The 25,745-nt window shown below is 31.7% G+C and overlaps 2 protein-coding genes across 9 annotated transcripts; one reads left to right on the top strand and one right to left on the bottom strand.

Annotated features, from left to right (window-relative positions):
- Positions 1–53: 53 nt before the first annotated feature.
- Positions 54–23,586, top strand: LOC139089284 (probable 3',5'-cyclic phosphodiesterase pde-5). Of its 8 annotated transcripts, XM_070638771.1 has the most exons (10): positions 54–339; positions 1,138–1,394; positions 3,047–3,124; positions 19,526–19,618; positions 19,734–20,463; positions 20,887–21,772; positions 21,827–21,858; positions 21,930–22,122; positions 22,196–22,492; positions 23,222–23,586. In XM_070638771.1, the coding sequence occupies exons 3-10, from the start codon at positions 3,121–3,123 to the stop codon at positions 23,363–23,365; spliced, it is 2,379 nt and encodes a 792-aa protein (XP_070494872.1). In that variant the 5' UTR covers positions 54–339; positions 1,138–1,394; positions 3,047–3,120; the 3' UTR covers positions 23,366–23,586. The 8 variants fall into 8 exon arrangements, with proteins under 8 accessions (XP_070494872.1, XP_070494865.1, XP_070494870.1 ...); XM_070638764.1 differs by lacking the exons at positions 54–339; positions 1,138–1,394 and adding an exon at positions 2,320–2,499; XM_070638769.1 differs by lacking the exons at positions 54–339; positions 1,138–1,394; positions 3,047–3,124 and adding exons at positions 5,423–5,558; positions 15,072–15,741.
- Positions 23,587–23,744: 158 nt separating this feature from the next.
- LOC139089427 (dehydrogenase/reductase SDR family protein 7-like) lies at positions 23,745–25,247 on the bottom strand. The gene is made up of 3 exons (XM_070638970.1): positions 24,991–25,247; positions 24,684–24,932; positions 23,745–24,623 (listed from the first exon to the last, which is right to left on the bottom strand). The coding sequence occupies exons 1-3, from the start codon at positions 25,139–25,141 to the stop codon at positions 24,061–24,063; spliced, it is 963 nt and encodes a 320-aa protein (XP_070495071.1). The 5' UTR covers positions 25,142–25,247; the 3' UTR covers positions 23,745–24,060.
- Positions 25,248–25,745: the final 498 nt, after the last annotated feature.

The raw sequence follows: 25,745 nt of genomic DNA, 5'->3' as shown, positions 1-25,745 counted from the left end.
ATTGTTTAATTTTTCAATCATGTAAATTCACACAGACTTAATGTATATAAACACCCTAATGGATTTGCACATCTTTCTCTATTTTCACTTTTCCTGCCTCAATTCATTCATATATCACACATTAGTCATTATTATTCAAAAACTTCACCGCAATAAAAGAAATATGTAAAGAAATTCAACACAAGAAATGAGTCATTAAATGCCTGATAAGAAGTCATGCACCGTATAAACAGCCAGAAATAAGATGAATAACAAACAAAACAAGCAAAGCCGCATGCTGTTTATAAATTTTATAAACACAACTCATCATGTCATATTTTCAACTTTCAATTGACATTGGTAATTATTTTCTTTTGAATTTAAAATTTAAAGCTGAATATCTATCATTTATCTGCCTGATCAGTTAAATAAATCACGACTTAAAGATGAGTAGCACACAAAGTTGTTATTTGATGGAATCGAATTCTTTCTCGTGATGACGCTGATGCTGGATACAGGGTAGAATTTGTCTTTGATATTGACCCTTTTGAATGAATATGATCCAGTGATGACTAGTTAAAGACAAATACAAGCAATTGTTTTACGTTAAATTACATAACTTAAATTGCTATGAATATTAATAAGTTTTCCGGAACTTAATCTGAATTTTCTCATGCATTTTGATTCCGGAATCATTATATCATCAAAAAACAAGCAAGCAATTAAGCACAATTTGCTTAAATTAACAAAAGATTAGTCCAACCCTGAAGAGTCAACTAATATTTAAATAAGCAAATAAAGGAACTGGCTTATTTTGCTCTCAAAACTGACTCTTTTTTGCTGGTATTCTTATCTCAAAATATGAACAGAATCGATCAAAATAATTAGACAATGTAAATCATTCAAATGTTCTATTTGATGACCTTAATGTCAACTAAGTTTCAAAATGTATTACAATTTCTAGAAAAGTTTCAATAATCGAATTCCATGTACATCTTTATCACCGGAGTATGTGTTGCACAATGGTGATAAGCAAACAAAAGCTTGTCGTAAACATTTCTTACTAATTGCTCTGAATAATTCAAGGTAGCGTGAGAATTAAAATTTTAAAACAGTATGACTCATTCATTGACAGCCTATTTTTCCACATTTATATAGATATCAACTTCAATGCATTAGGGAACAGTCCAGAAAATTTAAACGATAATTATCTGCTAAATTAGTGAAGCAAATAGCAGTTAGTCATAGAATTAAGAGAGCATAAAAAATTAAAATAAATGCTTAGACTGGTGGTGCCATCTTTGAGTGAAACTTGGAACTAACTCATACTGGATTTCAAGAGATATGTCCAAAAAGTGGAAACAATCACGGTAATTCATTGGTTTGAGTTTGAATTTAGCAACAAGTGTCAATAGGTGAGCGACTTGATTTGTCAATTTGTTCTTATCATTTCCATTTGATCATTTATGCTTTAGTTCACTGCAATTTCTTGAAATTCAAGCACTAATCTAGCTTTTTAATTGTTGGCTATGGCTGAAAGTCGTATTATTAATTTATTTCGAGGCCGTGTCTCTTCCGGGGAAGTTGATTGCATCGAAAAATCTCATATCCTCTCCATAATTGCTAGATACAATACTGATATACATCATTAAGCTTTAGACATACCAAAAACCCACATTCTTGATTTTAATAACAAAATTCTTCTAGACTTATTACATCTCATTTCCAATAAATGCTCATTTTGATGTAACAAATGATTCATGCCTTGAAGCTAAGCATGCAAAATTGATTTTTTTTTCTCTGTGTAGGTCAACCCCCAATAAAAGATCGATTTCTAAGATATTAAATTTCTCCAAAAGCTCAACGACACTTCACGTGTTTAAAAGCTTTTCTACATTGTGTTACTTGCGGTGATTAATAGTAATTTCCCCACCTTCTTAATTGAAAACACAATGACTTCTCAAATTACAGAGGAAGTTGTTCCACAAGAATAAACAAGAATGATGATAATTAATTAATTAATTTTAGGTTACACGGTAGAAATTGTTGCAAGGACAAGTTTCTATTGACACTTCCTTTATTTTTCTCCATTCATAGACGAGTGACCAAATAAAAGATAGCTAAATACCTCATTCATTGACCTTCGGTGTTTCCGAATAAACTACAAAAAAAAGCAAGAGTTTCGATGAAAATGTTGATGCAAGCTTCCTCTAACTACTTGTTCGTATTCTACGAATAAGAATGAAAAAGTTTCGTGACTTACTTGTAAATAAATTATCCTCACGATCATTAAACATTTAATTAAATTTCTTCGTTCATTACTTCTAAGGATCTCGCATCATCATTTCATTCAAAGTATTCAAACGGGATGGTACGGTAAAGAAAAAAGTCGTGAAAAATTACCAAAGTTCTCCACGTGTTGTGATAAAATAAAATTTAATCTATTGAACGTAATGAAGCCACCACTCCAAGTCAATAAGAATATAAAGAAGCTTCCACCACTGGAACGAGAAATGTCAGGTTAATGAGTAATAACAATTTTTTACATCAACAAAGTAGGATGGATAGTATAAAAGTTTCGTTGGTCATAAGTCAAATGTCTTACATTAGTCATGTTTTAGGGTAATGTCTAAAACTGACTTTCAAACAGAGTGCTTTTTGCCAATCACCAATTCCAAATATTTAACTGTCTCTATCAGCCGAGAGCTATATACGAGCATCTCTCCAAGAGGTCTTTGGTAGCCCTCGTCGTTTCATTTTACAAAATCAGATCCTCCGCCCTAAAAGTGTTGCCAAATAAGTATATGGTACCCAAAACTTTGCCAAGACTTTGACCTTATTCACGTCTAAAGTATCAAAATTTTCGATCTAAGATGGCTAGTTCAAACTTTCTACATCAAAAAATAAAAAAAAAATCCAATTAAAATTAAGCTTCAAGACATTAATGCTATCATAAATCAAGAAAGAGCTTCAATCGACTTCAATAGCACATTCCATCCAATTTTTCATTGCCATCTAAAAATAAGTTACACGAACATAACAAAAAAAAAATTGTCTAATATTGCAGTTAGCAGTAATTCATCGCTGTCGTCAACGTTTGACATTTCACCGACTGATTGTGGATGGACATATGTCCCAAGTATGGGTGAGTTTCTTAATAATTTTCATACATTGCACCAGCAAGTTGGCGTGCGAGAGCAACAGTAAAAAAAAACTTTTTTAATTTACCCTTCTCACATACTGGAAATCTTTTCTCATGAACTCTGTTCCTATCCATTACATGACAGGATAGAAAAGCTTTGAAATTAAATTGGAATGTTTTCTTGTAAACACAGAAAGTTTGTTTTATTATTATGCTGGGCTTGTTCCAAAATATGTAGTAAAACTTTTTGTCAGAAGCTTCTTTTAAGGGAAATCAGAGAAAAAAGTTTTCGTTGGACTTGAAGAAGAAGCAAAAAGTTAAAAATAGTACTTTTCGAACTTTGGCAGACTAGCTTCTAACCAAATAAAGATGGTTTTAGAGGAAGTAAGATGATAATCTTTAAGAAGGTAATAAAGTGAAAATTAGTTTCCAGAATGTAATATTTCAAGGGAAGGATCCAATAAATTTACTTCAATTAACCTCACGTACCACAAAGGAAGTTTATCCCTGTAAGAACTCCGCAAGCTACAAAAACTTTGCTTCAAATTGTTATTTATGGCAATTTAATATAAAAAGAAGAAGAAAGCTTTTAAAAGGAATTTCAGTTCTTCTGTCTCTATTGTTGTCGTCGTCATTTCATCTAACGAACCCTTTCATACCCGCCAGCCGTTCGCTATTGAGTAATTTCTAAGAATAAAAAATATTATTAACATAAAGTTTGAGAAAAAGGACATTTGTGTGTCTTTATTAGACACAATTTAATTTGTTTGTTGAAAAGAAAATAAAAAGAAGAGAAATGGTCGCAAGAGTAATAAAATTTGGGGTAGATTTTTGATTCAATTTATGAAATCTAAACTTTTTAATAGCTTTTGTGTTGAATATTCATGAAAACATCCAGCTGGCGAGAAGATGAATCATATCGACGCTTATCTGATGGCTTGAATTTGCTTTTTGAGATCTATAAAAACATCTCCCTACTGTTTTATAGCATGAATGAAGTGTTAGCTGACAGAATCCACATCTAGAATCAAAGAATTAATATAAAAAAATCTCAGAAAACATTTCAACTTTCAAGTGAAGCACAAACATAGCTTACATTCAAGATTTGATTTTAGCTCAAAGCAAATATTTTCTCGTGAAAAACAGTAGATTTTTCATGAAAATTCAATTATTCAATGGATTTTTAAAAGATTTTTACAATACCAACGATCGTTTCGTTTTTGAATTTTCTAAGAAATTTCAATAAGTCTTTCATATTTGCAAACCCCTTTCATACAATTATTTAGTCTGTTTTCAATCATCAAACAATAAAAATCATTTAATATTTAGTCAGTAATTCTATCGCATTTATCAGTACTATCATCACGAAGAGTTTAAGCAGTTACCTAATTAAAAACGTAAGACATTAAAATTTCTACAAAAAACCAGAAACTAACAAAAATATTAAATTATAATTGGCATTGACTACATCGTCTGAAACGAAATTATTCATATTGCAGATATTTTCCTAACATTGTGACGTCATTCCAGCTAAATAAAGATTGCTGAAATTGAATTTGCTATTGGTTTTGTAATTTTGGAAAGCTTACATAATAATGTCCCGTTGAGCTGTAGACGAAAGATGTGTAGATGTCACAGCAGATCATATTAATACAATTGTGAATTATTTGAGAGATTTATACACATTAATATGTGTCATCACGTTCAATTGAAAATTGATGAAATCCACAACAGCACTTCAAAAGCACTTGTCAAATTTTAATTTATCAGCACGTGTTGTATCTATCATTAGGGATTAAGATATAACCCCATCTGAATTTTTATATGGTTATTGATAAGATATAAAGTTTAGGGAGGTGATTAACATAAAGTTATGGTCAATCTAAATTCACACATCAAGCTGCTTAGGGAGTAAATAAGTCATGAATAATTTCCTCATTCCTCCCGTGCGAATATTAAAATTTATTGAATTAGCTCCAATAGAGATATTCATCAAACTTTTTATAGACTTAAGATGCTTGATAAACATTTATTGAGCTCCCCACAATGATCCTTAATTCTCTCTCACGCACAACATTAACTCCTCTCTTGAGAAAATTGCCGTTATCAGTAAACTACCACCACGTGCATAATCATGAACTTTTTCTCTCTGTTATGATAGCTGTGCTGTTTTGTGGGAAAAGAAAGTGAAAATTTTCTCTCTCGCATCTCACAAAAAAGAGGAAAAATTTGTACAATTTTTTTTTGCAAAGCATGAAGCATCAGTCAAATCAGTTTACAACCTGACGCTCTCGCGTGCGGTTGGTGAGAATATAAATTGCAGACAATATTTTTGTTCTGTTTATTTTTTTGGATTGAGTTTTAAAAAAATATGAAAAGTGCTTATAAAGATGAACAAATTGGATAGATAAGAATAGGAAAACGAGAAAGTGCTATTGTAAGAATCGACAAGTGACAGACAGTGTATGATTTATTATCGTCAACAATATGCGAGAATAGAAGAAGATATAAAGTATAGAAATAAAAAATTGTGTATATGAATGGATTTTATGTCACAGCATTTCCATATCAATTTATTTCCTTATAAGATCGTAAGGCGAAATTATGACGATATTCGTATACAATTTCATTTGATTTATGTGGAAAAATTCATCGCGTCTTGATTCGAATCATTGCATCCAGACTACATTTCGAGAAAGTTTGCAACTGATTGCCATTTATTGCTCATTTTCTATTCAGAATGAAAAAGTATTTTTGTGATTCAAATTCATTGATAGCAGTTTATCGTGAAATTCATACAGCTCATTGTTGATTCGAATTAATGATATCAAGTCTGCACCAACTTTTAATGAGTAATTGCTTTTTGCATTTGTTGGACTTTGTTGGGATATGAAGCAATAAACGCATTTTATATTGAATTTATTGCGTTTCCTTACAAGCTATTTATATCACCGAAAATACGTCCAAATGATAATATTTCTCCGACATGTCGATGAATAATTTATAGAAGATTTTATTTTTACAATCATAGCAGGCAAATATTGTGTTCGGCGACCAAACGGCTAGTAATTATCCAGTAAATCTTCAATGTCTCCTCCCAAATGGAGTTGTATTTTTATTGAATGTAGTAAAAAGCATATTTTTCGCTCCAGTTAATCAACAAAACAAGGATGGCGACTTTGAACCCTCAAAATGTCATAATGACATGACTTTGGATCATTCAATACATCTGCTCAATGAAATTTGGACAATATGATGAGAACTTGACTATTTTGGGGAAAGAGTCATTGATTTTTTTAGAGCTTGTTAGAGTGAGTCATTTATTATTAATATAGTCCCACTCAAGATTGATTAGAGGAATCATGATGGGATATTACGTGTCAATTTATTGACAAATATTCTTGAATTATTTGAAACGGATTGTACAATTGACCCAAATAGATAAACTAAATTGGAACTGTAGTCGTTCCTGAAGTTGACAGAACAGTGTAGCCATGTTTTTTGGGTATGCATAATAAATTGTTCAGCGACATAAAAATTGGCAGTATATCCATTTACCAAAATTTATACAAAATTTAAATTTCTCGTGTCAGCTAGGAACACAACAATGTTAGAACTGAACACATTGTTATTTGTTTTTCTCTGAAATTGTCATGAGTCTGGTCGGATCACATGATATTCAATCCCTTCCATGAGCAAAACAGACAAAACATTGTCATTGTCCTTCAAAAGGGAATCAAGTGACGGAGTTTTATTTCGTAGAACTCAGTGAATCTATATTAAAGTTTAGAGATTTTTAACAACTTATGCTTTATTGTACGAGATTCAGTTTTTATTATAGTAAAAGTTCAAGCTTTGATGCTTCCCATTCAACAAAGTATTTTTTTAAAAACTGAATAAACTTCCAACTTTTCTCGTTAAACTTTTAAAAATAAAATATACACATTGAGTAAACTGACAATCTTCATTACGTCAAATCTGATTACTTTAATATGAATATACAAATATCCGATTGGGGATTGTTTGCGTACGATGTCCCAATATTGCAATTGGGAAAAGGTCACTTTGATGATTTTTCTATGGTTATTTAGTCACAGTAAGAGGTTTAAATCATTCAGGCATGCTACTAGGAACCAATGAAAGACATCATTAATAAACTACCTTCTATTGAATATCCTGTCAAAAGCATCCATCTGGCATTTAAAATGCAAATTCCTCTCATTAAATTAACAAAAAAGAAAGTAAATCTTTTCATCACAGTACCTATTATAATAGACAATTCCACTTTTTTGCCTCCTATTACGGCCTCAACTTTCCTCAATGTCGATTGTCAACAAGTCATTATTTATGACTTCCTTTTCATGATGAGACATTTGAGACGATAGCAAAAAAAAATTCTACCTTTTTTTCTCCTGAAAGGGAAATTATGGATGCCATTTAGGAGGAAAAAATAGCAAAGATTCATTGTAAGATTGGAATTTAAATGATGACATTCGATGTCTGTTTTTATAATATTTCCAAATAATCATTAAAAATTCTATATATAGCTACTGATATGTTAAATTTAGGGTTGATTCTTGTAGTACAAATATGAATTATAACATCATTCTTGGAATTTATGTTTACGTGCTATTGTACTACATTATTGATTGTTATTTTATGCCGCAATCAATCAGAGATTGATATGACTATTTAAAAATAAAATAATACAAATTTAAATTAAATTCTTTGAGAAAATCATACGCGCATTGACGGTGAAATGAAGCCAGAAAATCGAGACTATTAAAAATAATATACAATCGAGAATTTTCTATTCTAATTTAGAAAGCATTCAAACGCCTTCTTGATTTTATATAAGCATCCTTTGTGACATTAGCATCCCGAGCGTCACAATTCAATGAAGAAGGCTCCGTTAGAGTTGGCGATGGTTGCTAAGTTAAAATGGCTTCCATTTGGGGTTAATAAAAGAAGTTTAGCGGAGCCTATAAAGCCTATCTTCATTTGTGTCGCTCGGGGTATGAAAACATAGAAACATGATGTAATGTCAGTTGAATTCTAAATGTATCCCTGTGCGTCATATTTCTATTTACATCAGATTCTTCGAAATCTGTTGGGTAATTTTGATATGATTAGCAGTTACATTCATCCTTAAAAATCTGGTATGTTGCAAATGATTCTGAGTATTGTGAATATGGTTGGTGGACTGGATCACTACATGAATTCTGGTTGGCTATAACCCTAACTATAATCCTAACCATCAAAGAACTTGATCTTTCGTAGAACCAAAACTAATTATGAATATCAGATCTTGGTATTTAGGGATTACAGTAAGCATGGCTACAAAACTAACTTTTGGACTGTCTGGACAGGAGTAAACTCTTTCCTAATGACAAAATAGTCTTATCCTAGTATTAGCTAGGATAACTAGCCAGGGTAGTTTTATATTCTTATAAAAAGATGCATTTCATCTAATAATCTTCAAAATAATAATCCAAAGAACTTTCTATATCATGTCAACATTGTTTCCATACAACAACACATAGGGATTACTAAAATTCATAGAGCAAAAATAAACAAAATCTTAGGAGACAAGAATTTTACTCACATTTAATTCGTCTACTTGAAATTCAATAGCTATTGACTCCTATCGTTTTCCCAGAATAAATAAAAATAAGTTTTTTGTGCATAAGAGAGTAAGTTGAGGGGTGGAAGAATAAGAAGGAAAAGAAAGCAAATAAAAAAGGCAAATAAAAGCTCTGCATGGAATGAACTGCGATTAATATAAAGCTCATAGTCAGAGTAATAAAAATTGATCTAGAGAATTTATTAGTTATTTACCGTTTCAATTAAAAATAGGTAGTTCCAATCTCTTCTCACTTCCTTAACATTGAAATTAGACCTTGAATTAATATTCTTGAAATTGCTTCTTCTCAGTCGTTTTTTGGGTTTGAGACAATTGCTTATTTTATGTTATTTGTATTTGCTGTTTGGATAACTTTTACACTGCTAACAATGTCGTTCGCACTCTCGTCTAAATAATAACAATAATTCTTATACCGAAACAGGCACGTGTAATTAAAGTTCTTTCTTTTCTTCCTTTATTTCTTGTTTAGGATATCCTTTCACTTTGTCAAAATAAACTGTTTGCGTTTTATCGATTTTCATTCACTTCTGTGTCCCTTGTTATCTTGACATCCTATTTTTGGGACCTTTTGCTGTCATCACAATATTCTGAATTGTTGTGTGTGACTTGAACACATTCCGTTGATTAAATCTTCCAATTTTCTTATTTTCATCATAGAAAATTTCCCTTCAATTACCCCAGACGAATTATTAAGGATTGAGTAAGCACTCTGTTGAAAATAAAAATGGTTAATGGACGGAATTCCAATTCAAGCGCATTTTATAGAGTCTGATAGATTTCAAAAAGTCATTCTGATTCGATTGTTATTAGATCTTGAACATTTGAAGACTATTCAAGGGGAATTCTCAAATGACCTACTTGAAATATCATGCCACATGGAACACACGAGCTTCAAAAATTAAGACAGACCCAAAATGATTGATCCACTTCCATCAAAATAGACACAAAAGGAAGTTGAAAGAAAGAATATAAATAAACAAAGCCGCGTTTGTAGGAAATGAGTTGGCCACAAGATGGCAAAATTTCGTGACGATGACAATTTCAAAATTAATTCATCCTTGGCTATCAAAAGCTCATAAGACAAGAATGTCAATTATTGTTTCATTTTATTTATATATTCAACATTGTCAGTCTTATTTTGATGTTCGTTGTGTCTACTTGTGTCTTGGAAGTTCTTCCACCCTATCCGTACACAAAAAATGATGAATAATGGAATTAAAAATTCTGGTAAGCTAATTTTTTGCCATGACATTACTATTGTCTTTTTTTATGACTAAGTATAAAGAACAACAATTTGAGCTAGTCATCATGAAGAAAGCCTTAATGGAAGATTTATTATTTTCTATTCATTCCGAACGTATTGTCCATTAAAAACCATTGACGCCATAAATGAAATGTGCTACATTACAAGGATCAGAAGTAAAAGATGGGTAAAAGAGTTCTCAGACATAAATTTCCATATAAAGTGTCCATTCCTTACTCTGAGTCTGTATTTGAGGGTTAATGTCTATAAAAACCCATAATAATATTGATGTCGTCGTCTCCCTTTGAGCAATTCTAGACAAACAAACGGCGTTTTTGTTTGCATTATGTCTTTTGGGGTTGTTTGGCTATTAATCAACATAGATTTATGAATTGTCAAGTAAAATTTGTTGGGAATCTGTTGCTATGTTCAAATTTCCTAATTTGGAAATTTTAGAATGTTGAACTTAAGATTTTCCAGATGGAAATGAAACTTCTAAGACGGTTCAAATGATAATCACGTTCTCTATTGCAATAAATTACTGATTTCTATTCAGCAAAGCTGCTGATTCGAGAAAATTCCAATCAAAAATTTTGGAATGTGATCATGTTTCATATTAGCTATTGCATCATTACTTCCAAATACATCATAGACATTTTGATTATAATTCTAATTTATTTCTTATATGTAGCATACGTCAGAAAGTTCTAGTCTAAGGAATGTACTAAGTATCAGTTTTTAAAATATAATAGAAACCACGCATACCGGGATATATGATACTTGCTTAAGCATTTTCTTATGTCAATAAATGAGATTTTTTCTATTCAAAGATTCCATAACCAACATTTATCTTATTAACGGCAATGACGTCACAAGAAATTTCCTATGTCATTTAAAGGCAATTTGAGAAGTTTCAGCTATAATAATGAAATATATACCAAATATCATTCAGTAATGAATTACATTCAGAATTTTTTTTTAATGTATGATGTTGGTACAGAGCAACAGCGGGGGAGGAGAACAAAGTTATTTATTGATAAAGTTTTATAGCATACAGAAACAGTTGAAGGAATTTTTTTTATTTATATTAAAAAGCAATTCTTTTATTGGAATGAGAGTAATTCACATGAGCTTTTGGATCTTTCAACCGACAGTAAAATAAACAAGGCATCAATTTGTTTGATGGCATGCATTGAGGTTGCTGAACATTTACTCTTCATTTTGTTTCTCATAAAAAATTATGATATTAAATTTTTGGATGCAGATTGATCGAAATTATTGCTTGAAGCTTCTTTTGGGTAACAAATTTGTTATTCAGCTCCTCAAATACTTTCCAAAGCATCTCATAATTAGTTCCTAAACGGTAAAAATTCTCGGAATTTACGTCTTTCTTGAAGCGTGTATAAAATTGCAGTCATCTTCTTATAAATCAGTGTTGACCAACCTGTGTGTCGCCAAACATTCTTGGAAATGTCATGAATTGTATGCTAAGTGCGACCTTCAAGGTATGCCGCGAAAAACAAAAGGTTGTCCACCACTGATCTAAGGAAAAAATATTTAATTATCTTAGCTTGTAAGTTAGGAAGACATTCATATCATGCACACATATACAAGTTTTGGAATGAATATTTTGCTTCTTAACAATAGAAAACATCATTGATGTGCTTTCGTCTATAAAGTGATTCTATTGTTATATACAACATCCAGAGGTGCGTACATCTCTTATAAAACATGAAAGGGATTTTAGAAATCATCAATTTCAAGATTGAGAGCATCCATTTCTATTGCGTGTCGTGTATTTTGTACGATTAGATCATTCGCATTAAATTTAATTTCAGGCACAAACATTAAGTTTATATTTGATGAGTCAGTTGGGTAAATATGCCTATTTTGTGTTAAATGTGGTATGGGTGGGAAATCATACAGTCACGAATTTCCAGTGATACTAACCATTTAACGATGATTCGCCTAACCTCCATGAATTGTGGATTTTTAAAATATCTGACTAATTTTCGAGATAGAAAATTCAGGCACTGAATTATTAAAAGTTATGATAATTTTGGTTGAAATCTGCCACCATGACTTCGACTCGGATGGAAGCTCTGCTACGCATTTTAACTTTCAATGTATTTAGGATGATTTCATTTGTACATAAATTGTAGAAGCTTTTAGCGTCACAAAAGACTTACATATATTCTGATACATCTTGACAACGAACGATACAAAAATTGTAAAGCTTCCTTCAACTTCTTCTTAGGTGTATGAACCACAAGAAAGAAGAAAGAATACATCATTTTTATTATGTAAACGTTTCAGCACTGAAATGAATTATTGATATATCTAGATGAATTTATAATAAAAGAAACAGTTGTGTATGGATGAATCTATAGTTACTGTGGATTGAGGAAATCTTGGGAATGTTCGAAATTGATGGAATTTTCAAATTGTTTCTTTAAAATTTTGTGCTTAGAACTTCTCTATGCTTCAAAATTTTTTTAAATTCCCTCCACACAAGCAAGCTTATTATGGATGCTAACCCGATCGGTACTTGTTTTCATGTCAGATGAATGGGGGCCACGTGGCATCCAAGTAGCAATTCTTATGGCTCTTAACATGATAATTCCCACAATGGCGTCATATGGAAGTCACTTGACTACCATGATTAGTATATGCAAATCGGGCAATAAAATAATTTGATTCCAAATCTTATATTCATGAATTTTATGCGGATTGAATACCTGAAGCTTATTACGCTGAACATTATATGCAAGAAATTAATATATTTGCGATTTAATTACTTCCTCTTTTATATCTGATTTGAATTGTCAGTATTGAAAAGTGTGGTTTCAATTTTATCATGTAAGGATGTGGCTTTGGATTTAAATATGAATTTTGACAGCAATAAATGATAAATTTTCAATTACCATGGATACAATCTGAATTGCCCGCAGAAATTAGCAGGCTTGATTTGTTATTTTTCGTGTCTAAATTCTCTATAGCTCATTAAAATTTAAAAATCCCTAAATTAACCTTTCCTTTTTACCAAAAATCAACAATCACCGATGAAATTTAAATATTCTATCGGAATAAATTCAGAGATTTATGATTTTTTATGGAAATCCAAACGAACAATAACAGGTCGATCACATTGTTACATTAATAATAGTCTCGACAGAACAACAGATGCTAATTAAATTGTGTTTATTTTATAAATTAGTCATGTACTTTAGTTTGTTATTGTACCCTGAGGGAACGTGTAGGCGTTTCTTGTTTAAAAGCATGCAAACATCAATGCTTTATATTTTTTGATGTAATTCATTGAGACATTTTCATAAAAGCTTGTCTCAAGAACCTCAGCATAGTCATACAAAATTATACATTTTATAGATCACAATGGATGTTGAGGAACTTAAATTAAATTATTAATATTCTCGAATTGAGCTTTTAACGAAGGATTTCTCTAGTAAACATTTTGTAAACTTTACTGTCATGAAACTGTATAAAAGTTTCATCAGACATAATCTGAAGCTTTTTATGATGTTTTCTGCTATTAAGTTTATGATAAACTGTCAAGTTTCTCAATCCAAAGCACTGCAATCAACCAATAATTTTAAAATTGGATTTTTTTTCGCTTGATTAACTTTTTCGTTTATTATTTCTGCTGCCACTTCATCTCACGTCGGTGAAAACAATTTCTAGAACATAGCATGTATTTCCAAAAGAATCCATAAATTATTTGTATAAAAAAAATATTGTTTACGATCACGTTTGCCAGTTGACGTAGTTCATGTTTTGATTTCGAGTTTCTTATTTCTACAAGAAGAACATGAAGGCAGTAAAGAAGTCGTACTTACATAAATACAATTAGATCCTTGACAAACTAAGTGATTGTATTGTAGGCTTCTAGACATATTTGCTAATATTCATTCTAACATTTCATGTGATTTTGACTTCTTGAGCCCATTCAAATCAAATTCAAGAGTTAATGCTCAAAGGAATCGCCCTTATCATCATCTTTTATTCACATGTGTGAATTCAGAATGTGAAAGAAGAGTAAGAATTACCTATAGAAAATTGCTCCAAGCAGTAAAACATTCAGAATGTGGAAAAAAGGTTTAGAATTTCTCAGTTTCTTTTGTTATCATTGATGATGCTTTCATCTGACGCTCACATCTTCCTTCCTCTCTCACAGCTTTTCTCTTTCTCGTCTTTCTCTATCTCACGGAGAAGTCTCTCCGATTGTATACATTCTTTCCTTCTGTAAACTTCATGTCGGCTTGTAAGACAACAGTAAGACTTCATTACACATTCATTTAGTTGCCAGTCGACTATTCATCTAAACAGTTGTGAAGATTAACGTGATTTGAATTTATCTGTTTTAATGTGCATGTGGGCATTTGCTCATGTCAGGAATGTGTTGGAACTAGGAACTTTCTATTGAGCTATTATTCTTAAAAACGTGAATGAGGTTTAAGGAAATAATTTATGGTGAATCAGTTATAAAATGCTGAAAGTTTTGTGATTGACAAAAAGCTAAGGAAATAGCCAGTACTTATTAGTGCTTTCAGAAGAGATTGTGACATTTTATGATATTTTCAAGGGTATATTGTGTGCACGAAGTGGAAAATTCTTCGATTTTTTAAAGTATTTCATTACAAAGTTGAAACCGAATTGGAATCTGAAGAATTTCCACTCAATTAAATAATATGTAGTCATGTGAACTGTCGGAAGAATTAACAAACCATTCAAGACCCAAGAACTTATAAGTATCGACAACAATTTGTATAATTAAAGCCACAGAATTGCTATACCATCACCCCATACATGCTTAGAATATCCTTTAAGTTATACAAACTTTAATATTCACCACACATGCTAACTAATCCTTAATATTGATGGCAATTAGACACAAGTTTTATTTGCAACAAAACAAATAATCTTCACATGGTGCAACTCTCCGTTGCGTGCGTAAAATTCCATGCATATACACATCACCCGACAAACAATAAGCTATGATTAAGCAAATAATAAAATCTGGAACGTGGTTAAATTATCATTCATAGCAGTGAATAGGATCAGAACCGCTGGGTGTTTCTGATATAATTAAAATTGAGTGTTTGTATTGAGCAGACGATTGTGAATATCCTATGAGTAAATATTAGCGATGAAACACTAATTAATTAAATATAAATATACTGAAAGAAAAGAGTGAGCATAAATAAATAAATTAAAGAGGTCGTGTCTAAATATACAATGCAGCATCATGTTGACAACTTTAACGTTACGGAAGTATAAAAAAAATTGCAATCCATAATAATTGATGATGTTGATGATTATAGGACATACTCACAGTCATTTAGCTACCATATTGATTGAAAAACGAGTGATAAATTGAAATAATAAAAACATCATTGATGATGTTGATGGACTGACTCTCTTTCATTGTTGACACAAGTGTATGTAGAGTAGAAAATAAATTTAATGGAATTTAATGGACGTGTCTTATCAGAAGTTGAACAGCGAATGAACGTTGTACTGCATGCATCGATTAAATGATATTTTTTATTGAGTTTTAAAAAAAAAGTTATGATGACTTGTTTTACATAAAAAGAGATACTGAGGTATAAAACAGATACTTTTATTGACAATTTGTTCACTCGTGAATGGAGTTCATTTCAACAATAATGGAACGTGCTGTCACATTTTGGAGAAATCGGAGATTTTTTAAATTTCGTAAGTTCATCCACAATTTATATTCTTTAATAAAATCTAATACTTCGGATAACAAACTAACTAAAGTCTAGTCTATAAAAAGACTCATAAAGGATTTGTATAACTTAATAAATGCTCATCACTCATGTGTGTCACGTCACATCGAAAGGCTCAAAGTACCTTTGCAAGCTTCTCTTTCGATGTGTTTTGAATGATTAAAGAGAAAAAGAGAGCAATGAAATCACTATGGGCGGTATAAGGCTAATGAGCTTTTTTATAGGTCCGCTTTTACTTCTTTGTAGCTTCCAAGTAGCTCATTAAATTTTAGTTTTATTCATTGGAATACTTAAGTTGAATGTTGTCGTTGAAAGCTTATTAAAGCAATTACAGTGGTTGTAAATTAAATTATTGACAATGAATACTCTGATCAAAGGAGACATTTTTAAAATTTAATGAGAAATTTTAGCCTACTTAGATAAAAATAATTAAATATTCAAATATTCATTAAAATTGTAATTTTAAAGTCAAATTAATCTTAAGACACGACAATTGTATGCACATTTATTATTAAGTTTAATTGAAGAACTTCCAAACAGATTTAATTATTCACTATGATGTTTATTCTTCAGAGTTCAAAAACAGACTAAATATTTATATGAAGGAGCTTGCAACTTTAAAAGGGGAAAATCAATTAATTCTTGATGCAAATACAATTTAAATATTAAATGACAGTTGATGAATTCTCAACAACGATTTATCATTGACTTCTAGCCAGTATAAGATCTAGAAAAGGAGGTCGCTGATTAAAATGTTGCCAAATCTCATTCAAATAAACAAAATAATAAAATGTAAATATTCAAATAATAGAAGTAGTCATAGCAAGCATTTACCAACACTTTGAGTTGTCATAGAATTTCAAAAAGGATCTTCACATTCTATGGTAAGAGCTTTTCAAACTGTTTAAAAAGCAAATATTACGTGGAATTGAATTTTATTAAATTTTCATGGGAAATAGAATGGAATTTATCTACTTTTGAGATTATTGACATCTAGACACAAAGATGTGAACTCTTGTGACATTAAGAATGAATTCATATGAATTCTGCCTACAATTCAGTATAAAATTTTATCTCTTAATTACAATTGAGGATCCATTTCATGTCTCATAAACATTTTTAGGCTAATTAATTTAAATGTTTCTCAAAGCCTACACAAAACACAGAAAAGGCATTTGATAGCCTAATTTATTCACCTAACCATTGAATGACGACAACAGTACATTTTATAATTCATAAATTATTCATAAATCAAATGCAAACACATCAACGCAAAATTAGCACATAAACACATCCTTTCCATCTTTAAATGCTATCACAACATTCCTTAATGAGAAGCATAAAGTTTTCAGACAGACCAATAAAATTTTGTCTTCCATTGTTCTCGCTTTCGTCAACTCATCTTACGTAGTAAAACCAATCCGTCTTTTAAAAAGAAGGTTTACCCTTTCCATACATGCTGTAAAGTTTATGGAGACTTTATGAAGCACAACTTTGAAATTATATGTATGTAAAATAATTTAATTACTTTAGATGCTATAAAATAGATTTACAAAGGGATTTTGAGCTTTCAGTTCATAAGTGAACTTATTTCCATCACAACAATACCATAAATTGACGCTTTGATCGAAGCTTAAAGTCAATTATGTCAGCTCATATTCCATTATAAGATTAAATTTGTGGAAATCAAGTTAACCCTAGCGGCACATTCTGGTATTACTTACCGCAAATTGTTATGACAGAATAATAGCACGAAGGCATTTAAGGACCATTTATTTTATTACTGAGCTTTTTTCATTTTTACTTAAAACTTGTTCTATTTTATGGAAATTCAATTAAGTTTACGGTATTTATGTACAACAAAGTATGCAACAATGCCGCAAACCTATAAAGTCGTGTTAAACTTTCGAATAACTCAAAGTAAACATTGAAAAGTAAAACAATGAAAGAGCAAAAACCACAAATCTTGCACAGTTCGGTGCTTAGTCTATGTAAGCGCTTTACTCAAAGTCCCGAAGGTAAAATTTAATTTCAAAAAGATTCATTTTCTAGGATTAAGATGAAATGTTGATGATCTGAAAGAATGAATAATGAAATTAAATTAAGTCTAGTTATGCTGTAGACTTGATGAAGAGAAAATCCTCCCATTGTGCTTTAGAAGTTATCTTTAAGATTTTCTTGTGGTTTATTTAAGCCACAACAATTTGATGAAACTTTTTTGATGCTCATTGAAGTAAATAGCTGAAAAGTTAGGATGTTATTAGATTACGAATAGGTATAACCACATGGAAATATCAGCTACATCCTAATTGCCTGCAATTTATTATTAAAATCATCTTGTGCTTTAACACATTCTTATAATCTGCAATATTCATTAGTTACAAGCTTTTGCTATCTTTTTAATTAGCATAATGCCGTCGTAGTCATATGCTAATCATAAATTCCGAGAATATATCCCATTTCATTAACACAACCCGTTTACAGCTCCTCTTTCTGTGTCGTCTGCATGTATAATCTCCACCATGTCTTTATCCACAAAACACAAGTTGTTTGTTATACGTGATAATAGAGTCCTTTACTTCACGCTTTGCAAGTAATGTGATATTAACCAACTCCGTTATTTATGTGATTATGAGGATAAGGCAAATGGTCTTTTCATTGCTTATCAGAGTCATCTGCAGACACAATACTATAAATTATTATAAATTGCTTTAGAAATTGTCGAGGCAACTACTTGAATAGAGAATCTCAAATGACTGAATTTGGGAAATGGTGTCAAGTTGATTTTAAGTTTCAAGTTGCACTCCTTGCTACTTCTATATCTCAGCAACAATTAGTTACTTCCTAGAAACAAGATCATTAAAAAGTTTGTTTTAATCCATTTTAAGCAAGCATTGCAAAACAGACCAACAGTCTGGCTTCTTGGTAAGATGGGTAGATACTGTCTTTTGAATTCTTAGAGACATTAGCTCAAGCTTCATTGAATCAAGTTCATAACAACATTCCTAGAACATTCCATCTAGACCACTTAAAAGTATTAAATTCATCGTACCTTCCAAGAACCAAATATAAACCTCTTTTAAAATTATAAAAATAATTGAATCTTGAAATTATTTTATGTGTAGCAATAGACAAACCCTTAGCGGTGAACCGAAAAAATTTCCACACAGCATGAATGTTCGAATAAAATTAAATTTAAGTCTACACTCCAATTCACTCTCTTTAACCCTTTCCTAAGATTTCTGTTTTGAATATTTGATGAATAAAAATAAAAGCATGCTTGAAGTCATGTAAATTTTGTCAAGATATCCCGATCGTCACAAGCTTTTCATGATATCCAGATGGGGTACATGTCATCCAAGTGGATCACACGACATCAAAGGTACCCAAGTGGTAATTATTATGGCAATTATCATTAAAATTGGCTCTTGGACGGCCATATGACAGACACTTGGCTACAATGAATAATTTGTGCCGATCGGAGATGCCTCAAAGCTTTCAGCTTGGCAAATTATAATTTTTAATTTAAATTGAATTGAGTTGAATGCTTTAAAACAACCACCCCCCTCGGAATGGCATTAATCAATTTGATTTAATTTGCATGATTGCTGTCATCATAAGTCTTCTCATCTGGAAAAATAAGTAAACTGAAAAGAAATCAACAGAAAGTCTTCAGAAAGTTGCTTGGATAAAAATAAAATGATTTCCATTCTATTAAATATTGATGAAATTGATGTGATTTTTTGCAGGTAGCAACAATGGCAGCAGCAATAATACAGCTCAACGAATGCCGAATGATAAGAATCGTAAAGGTATGGAAGGAACAAATTATCAACACAATGGTAAAAATAGAATTTTCTTATTTTTATGACATTAAATTCATTTTGATTTTGTTGTTTTTTTCCATCGATTCCGTGCTGTTTATTTGTTTTGTCCTTAACATCAACATCAATAAAGATTTTAATGAAGAAGAAATAAATTTCTATTTGCGAAATCATCCGGAAATATTGGAGAAATTTCTTATGGATGAAGTAGAATTAGAACAATTGGAACGGTGGATGATCCGCAGGACGCAAAAAGCGAAAAAGATGAACTATGCAAATAGAAAGACGAGTCTTAGTCGATGGAGATTTTGTGTTCATGCTGATAAACGACAAATGCTTGAACAACTGACACAACAGCTCCAAATGAAACCAACAAAAGCACACGTACTTTTTGAATTGTCATCGTGCATATCAAATGCGGTTAATGCTGATGGTTTTCGTTTATATATTGTTGAGGATGCGGGCGACAATTTGTCTTTTGTAATGGACTCAGAAACATTTGATGAGCATGGGGAGCCAAAATTACAAAAAATTGTTGACGACGCATCAATTGCACGATATGTTGCTTCAACCCGTGAGCCAACTCGTTATTCGCGTGGTGATATTGATCCTAGATTTCCTAATGTCATTTCCGATAAAGAGACCGAACACGTATTGTGTCAAGCAATTGTATATCCGGACGGTAGTCTTGTAGCGGTCCTTGAAATGTGGAGACGTGACAGCGGTGCTCGATTCCATGAAGAAGATGAAGAAATATCGTATTCGTATCTTGTGTGGGGCGGAATTGCTCTACATTACATGTCCATTTATATCAACTTGAACAAACAAAAGAAACTCAATGATTTCCTTCTGGCTGTTGTCAAGTAAGCAAAGAAAACCTTAATTAATAGACCATATGTGTGTACTAAAACTCGATGGATATAACATTAAAGCTCTCTCTGAGTACCATCATTGTTTCTTTCCCTTTTATCTATTGTTCTTTCTTAATGGTCAACAAATAAATGTGTTGTTTTGTATTTCGAGTATGAGTCAAGCAGCAACACATAAATGTTATGACATAGATTTCCATCTCCATCTCTTATTATGTTATATTCATTAAAGGCACTCGCAAAAATCATCATCATATTTACTAATCCTAAATGGAGTGTCTTATCTGTTTGTAGGTTAATAATTGGTTTGATTGATTGACTTGATTAATATTTGACTTTTGACTTTCTGTTGTCTCACGCTGTGAATGATATCGTATTCGTAACACAACCTTCTTTTTCCTCTTATTTTCAATTTAGATCAATTTTTCAAGATATGGTATCAATGGATATGCTCGTGATAAAAATAATGAATTATGCGCAACGTTTAGTCAATGCCGATCGTGCGTCACTCTTCCTGATTGACTCTCGAACGAATGAATTGTATGCGACAATATTTGATGTTGGTTTCGAGGATGACATACAAGAGAAAATGAATTCACCGCGAGCTGCAAAGGAAACAACGGAAAAAATGAAAAGTGAAGAAATTAGATTTCCAATTGGAACCGGAATTGCAGGTCAATGCGCATTAACTGGCGAAATATTTAATATCATCGATGCATATAGTGATGAAAGGTTCAATAGGAATGTCGATCAACTTACAGGATATAAAACAGATACGATTCTATGTATGCCAATTTTCATACGAGGCTCAATTATTGGTGTTGTGGAAATGGTAAATAAACGTTCAAGTTATTTCTCAAAAGAGGATGAGGAGGCGTTTGAAACGTTTGCTGTTTATTGCGGTCTCGCATTACATCATGCCAAATTGTACGATAAAATTCGGAGATCTGAGAAGAAATATAGGGTTGCGTTGGAAGTGCTGAGTTACCATAACCAATGTAATGATGATGATTTAGAGAAATGTGAGAAAATGGGCATTCCATCATCAATTCCAGACATTGATAGTTACTACTTTAATCCATTCGAAGTCGATGAATATGTGAAGGTTAACTACGTCATATTCATGTTTAAAGACCTTTTTGGATTCAATCGTTTCGACAAGAGAGACTTGATGCGATTTACACTGACTGTAAAAAAGAATTACCGTCGCGTTCCATATCATAATTGGACTCATGGGTTTGCAGTTGCTAACTCAATGTATTCAATCCTCAAGAACTCTGATTTGGTCTTCAGACCGAATGAGGTAAGAAAAGTTTAAAATTTCATCAGAACTTTACTAACTTTAATCTATTTACAGTGCCTTGCATTGTTTATTGGATCATTGTGTCAGTAAGTATTAAGTACAACTTTGTATTATTTTATGCATGTATTCATGTGTATATTCAAATGACCTCATTTAGTGACCTTGACCATCGTGGTAAGAGCAACAAGTTCATGCTAGATTCTGAATCTCCGATTGCTGCCATTTATTCAACCTCGACTATGGAACATCATCATTTCAATCAGACTGTCACTATATTACAGCAAGACGGACATAATATTTTAGCTAAATTAAGTTCAACGGAATATAAGCAGATTCTTAGTTTGATTAAGGTATGAGTCATTGAATATTAATGCTTACTTAACTGTCTTGTCAATATGAAAAGTTTCTCATTCTTTCTCTCAGCACTGCATACTGGCAACAGATCTTGCATTATTCTTTCCAAACAAAGAAAAATTGATGATTCTTGTGGATAATGAAAAATTCTCGTGGAGTGTTTTAGAGCACCGCATGATGGTGAATGCCGTTGCAATGACAGCAGCAGATTTATCTGCGAGTTCAAAGCCATGGGAAATTCAAACAGAAACAGTGAAGGGAATATTTGAGGAATTTTATGAGCAAGGTGATGAGGAGAAACGCGCTGGAAGACAACCCATACCAATGATGGATCGCAATCAGCCAGATCAACAGGCAAATTCTCAGGTAAGAATAAAGTTAGGTAGACTGGGAATGCTCATAAATAACGCATTTTTACTGTTAATCGTTATTAGTGAAATAATCCCATTTATGTTATTGTCGTTATAAAATTCTGTTATCAATTAGGAACAAAGAAACAATGCACTCCATGTGAGTTGTAGCTGTTGTACTTTAGAAATACCAACATCGAGTAAATTTTTTGGGGTCAACGGTTTTTTAAAATCTGAATTTTAGAAATTCAAAAAAAATGAAAAATAGTCATAATTTAAAATTGGAATCATAGTCATCTCTTACTCGAAATTATCATTCAAATTTAGCTGATATTATGTGAATAAAAAAGTTTACGCTAGATAGAATCATATCCTATAAATGTACAGACAAGTAGTGAGCTCAGAAAGGTTCACAAAGAACAAGCTCACTTGCTATGGAAATAACTAAAAATACTAATAAAGATTCAAAATGCTTTAGTTCCTACATGAAGATGAGTTATCAGCAAATCAACTAGTCAACCACCATGCTAGACTTTATGTACGTAATAGCTCATTTGTAATGCAAAACTGCACACACATAAAATATAATATCTGCAAAAATTTCACTTTAAATGTTTCAACCCTCAAAAGTTAATTAAGTAAATCTCTTGACAGGTCACTATGGTTAATAGCACTTAAGAGCCATTTTTATGCTTCATTAATCCTTTCACGTTATTAAACTTGTCCGTTTCAATATCTTTCACAGCTTGGATTTCTCAATGGTATTTGCATTCCATGTTATTCCCTATTATATCGTTTAATACCGGAAACAAGACCGATGTTGAAGCAGTGTCAGGAGAATCTGGCTCGTTGGCAGAATATCGATGAACAGACGAAGCAGAAGGAATAAAAAATTTAAAAGAGGAAAGAAGATATTACAATTCAGACGTTTGTAAATGTTATTTTTGTTTATGCTGTAGACTCTCATTGATGAACAAAAAAAGAAAGGAGCAAAAAGGAAAATCGATGAGAAATAAGGAAAAGAAAATGTGAATGGAAGGAATTATGAATGTCACCAAAGCTTTAAATGTTTAAATAAATAAATCTGATGTTATTTGTGTATGCAGAAAATGTTTTTCTCTCATTTTTTTCAGTGCCTAAAGAGCTTTACCCAAACAATTATCATTTGATTAATTCCTGATGATTGATTGTTGTGTGAATCGCTAATGGCCTTTTTTACAGCTTTGTATCTGAGATGAATATCAAATTATATTTATAATATTGGCAAATTGCTTGGAATAAAATAAATATATCTTTATTCGTGGACTTCATATAAGCCTCCACCGTAAAAAAGGAATGACACCATACAATTACACTTAATTTCACTAAAGTGCATTAAGATTAATAGGATTCAAATAACGGAAATTTTTTATTTGAAAAATATCTAAAGTTCAAAATTTGAACTTAATTTTTCAAATAAATGAATTTCGTTATAAATTTAGCTTCTTATCGCAATATCCAAATAGGTAGTATCCAACACCAAGAGATAATTCACTTTAGTAAACGGACAGAATTAGATGTTTGACAACCTCAAACATTATAATCTTAGTCGTCCTTTTTGAGATGATTTTGTTTGCTCAATTTTTGAGCACGTTTTGACATGATCCAAAAATACAAGGACGGCATGAGAAATCTTATGTAATATGCTAATCTTGGTGCTATACCGCAAATTATGACATCTTTTTTATCCTTTAATACTGCCTGGAGAATGTATTTAGCCATTTCTATGGGATCAGTTCCATGAGCTGTAGTATCGTCCATTTTAGCATATGCATTACCACTTCCTGTAAGTGCATTGACTGAGAAATTTGTAGATATATATCCAGGACTAATTAAAGTGACTTTAACATTGTGTTCATCTACTTCCGCACGTAATGAGTCACAAAAAGCTTGCAAAGCATGCTTTGATGCACTATATGATGCCCTCTGTGGAATTGCAAACTTTCCTTGTGCACTTCCTATACACAAGATTCTTCCTTCCTTTCTAGCAATCATTGAAGGCAAAACTGCTTTTGTTAAGGCAACCGTACCGAAATAATTAGTTAGCATAATCTTTATATCAACATCTACCTTTGTATCGATTGCGTTACTTCTAATGCTAACACCACCTGCAAAAACAAATTGAGATAATCAGTTTGGCAACTTTGTTTCTTCTTATTAATGCATACCATTATTAACGAGAATATCAATGTGACCATAAGTTTCAAGTACTTTGTTTACTTTCTCGGGCAGAGAATTTATGTCTGTTAAGTCCAATGGAAGAATCATAGGTGCGTGAGTAATGCCAACATCTTCAATTTGAAGTAAGTCTCTTTTTACTCTTTCTAGTTCTTCAGTTCTTCTTGAAGCTAATATTAATTTACATCCAGTGGTATAGAATACGTGTGCTAAAGCCTCTCCCAATCCTGAAGATGCGCCTGTTGATTTAAACATGTTATATATTATGCGATTAGATAAGATATTCAAGATATTTACCTGTTATTAATACGACTTTACTCGGCAAAGAATTGCGAATTTCCTTGTCAAAAAGAAGTTTGTGCAATGAACAAGGTAATGACAGGATTTTCATCAACCAACAGAGTAATCCACTATTTTTTTGATTAACAGCTACGTGTCCACTCTTCATTCTTTCAATAACTACCTTAGTTACTGCTCAATTAACTCAAAAATTAATTTAATTACCTATTCTGAGCAATTAGAAATTTTTAATACAGAAAAAACATCGATTATTTTCAAACATAGATGGCGCGAAAGTATGTAAACAAAAACAAAGCAAGCGCCAACTGCCGTTCAAAATTTGAATTTTGTGGTTTTCTTTCGTCAATCGAAGATTTATTAATTCACAAAATTTTCAGCTCTTGTAGCTTGTATTAGGTCATTTATTTATTCTTATAGGAGAGGTCCATTGTACTCAAATATATCCAAAATGACTGCCTGGAGACAAGCTGGTTTAAAGTGAGTAAAGTCGTGAAAATTATTCGTAAAATAATGCGGTTCAAAAAAAATTATGCAATCGAGATCCAGTGAACATCCAGAAATTTATTAAAAATCATTATTTTAGCTACATCAACTATTCAAACATCGCAGCACGAATCCTTCGTCGCTCATTGAAACCCGAACCAAGAACTGAATCCGCAAAACGTGATGAAAGCCACATCAGATTCACTCCATGGGCCAACGGCAAACCAGCACGTAAGTTTCTTTCTCGATTCTATAGCCTTCAGCAATAC

The sequence above is a fragment of the Chironomus tepperi genome, unplaced genomic scaffold, assembly GCF_022539635.2.
Source record: "Chironomus tepperi strain 1889 unplaced genomic scaffold, CSIRO-AGI_Ctep_v1 contig_177, whole genome shotgun sequence".
Taxonomy (NCBI): domain Eukaryota; kingdom Metazoa; phylum Arthropoda; class Insecta; order Diptera; family Chironomidae; genus Chironomus; species Chironomus tepperi.
Note: the sequence above shows the minus strand (reverse complement) of the source record. Positions and strands in the feature narration are given on the sequence as shown.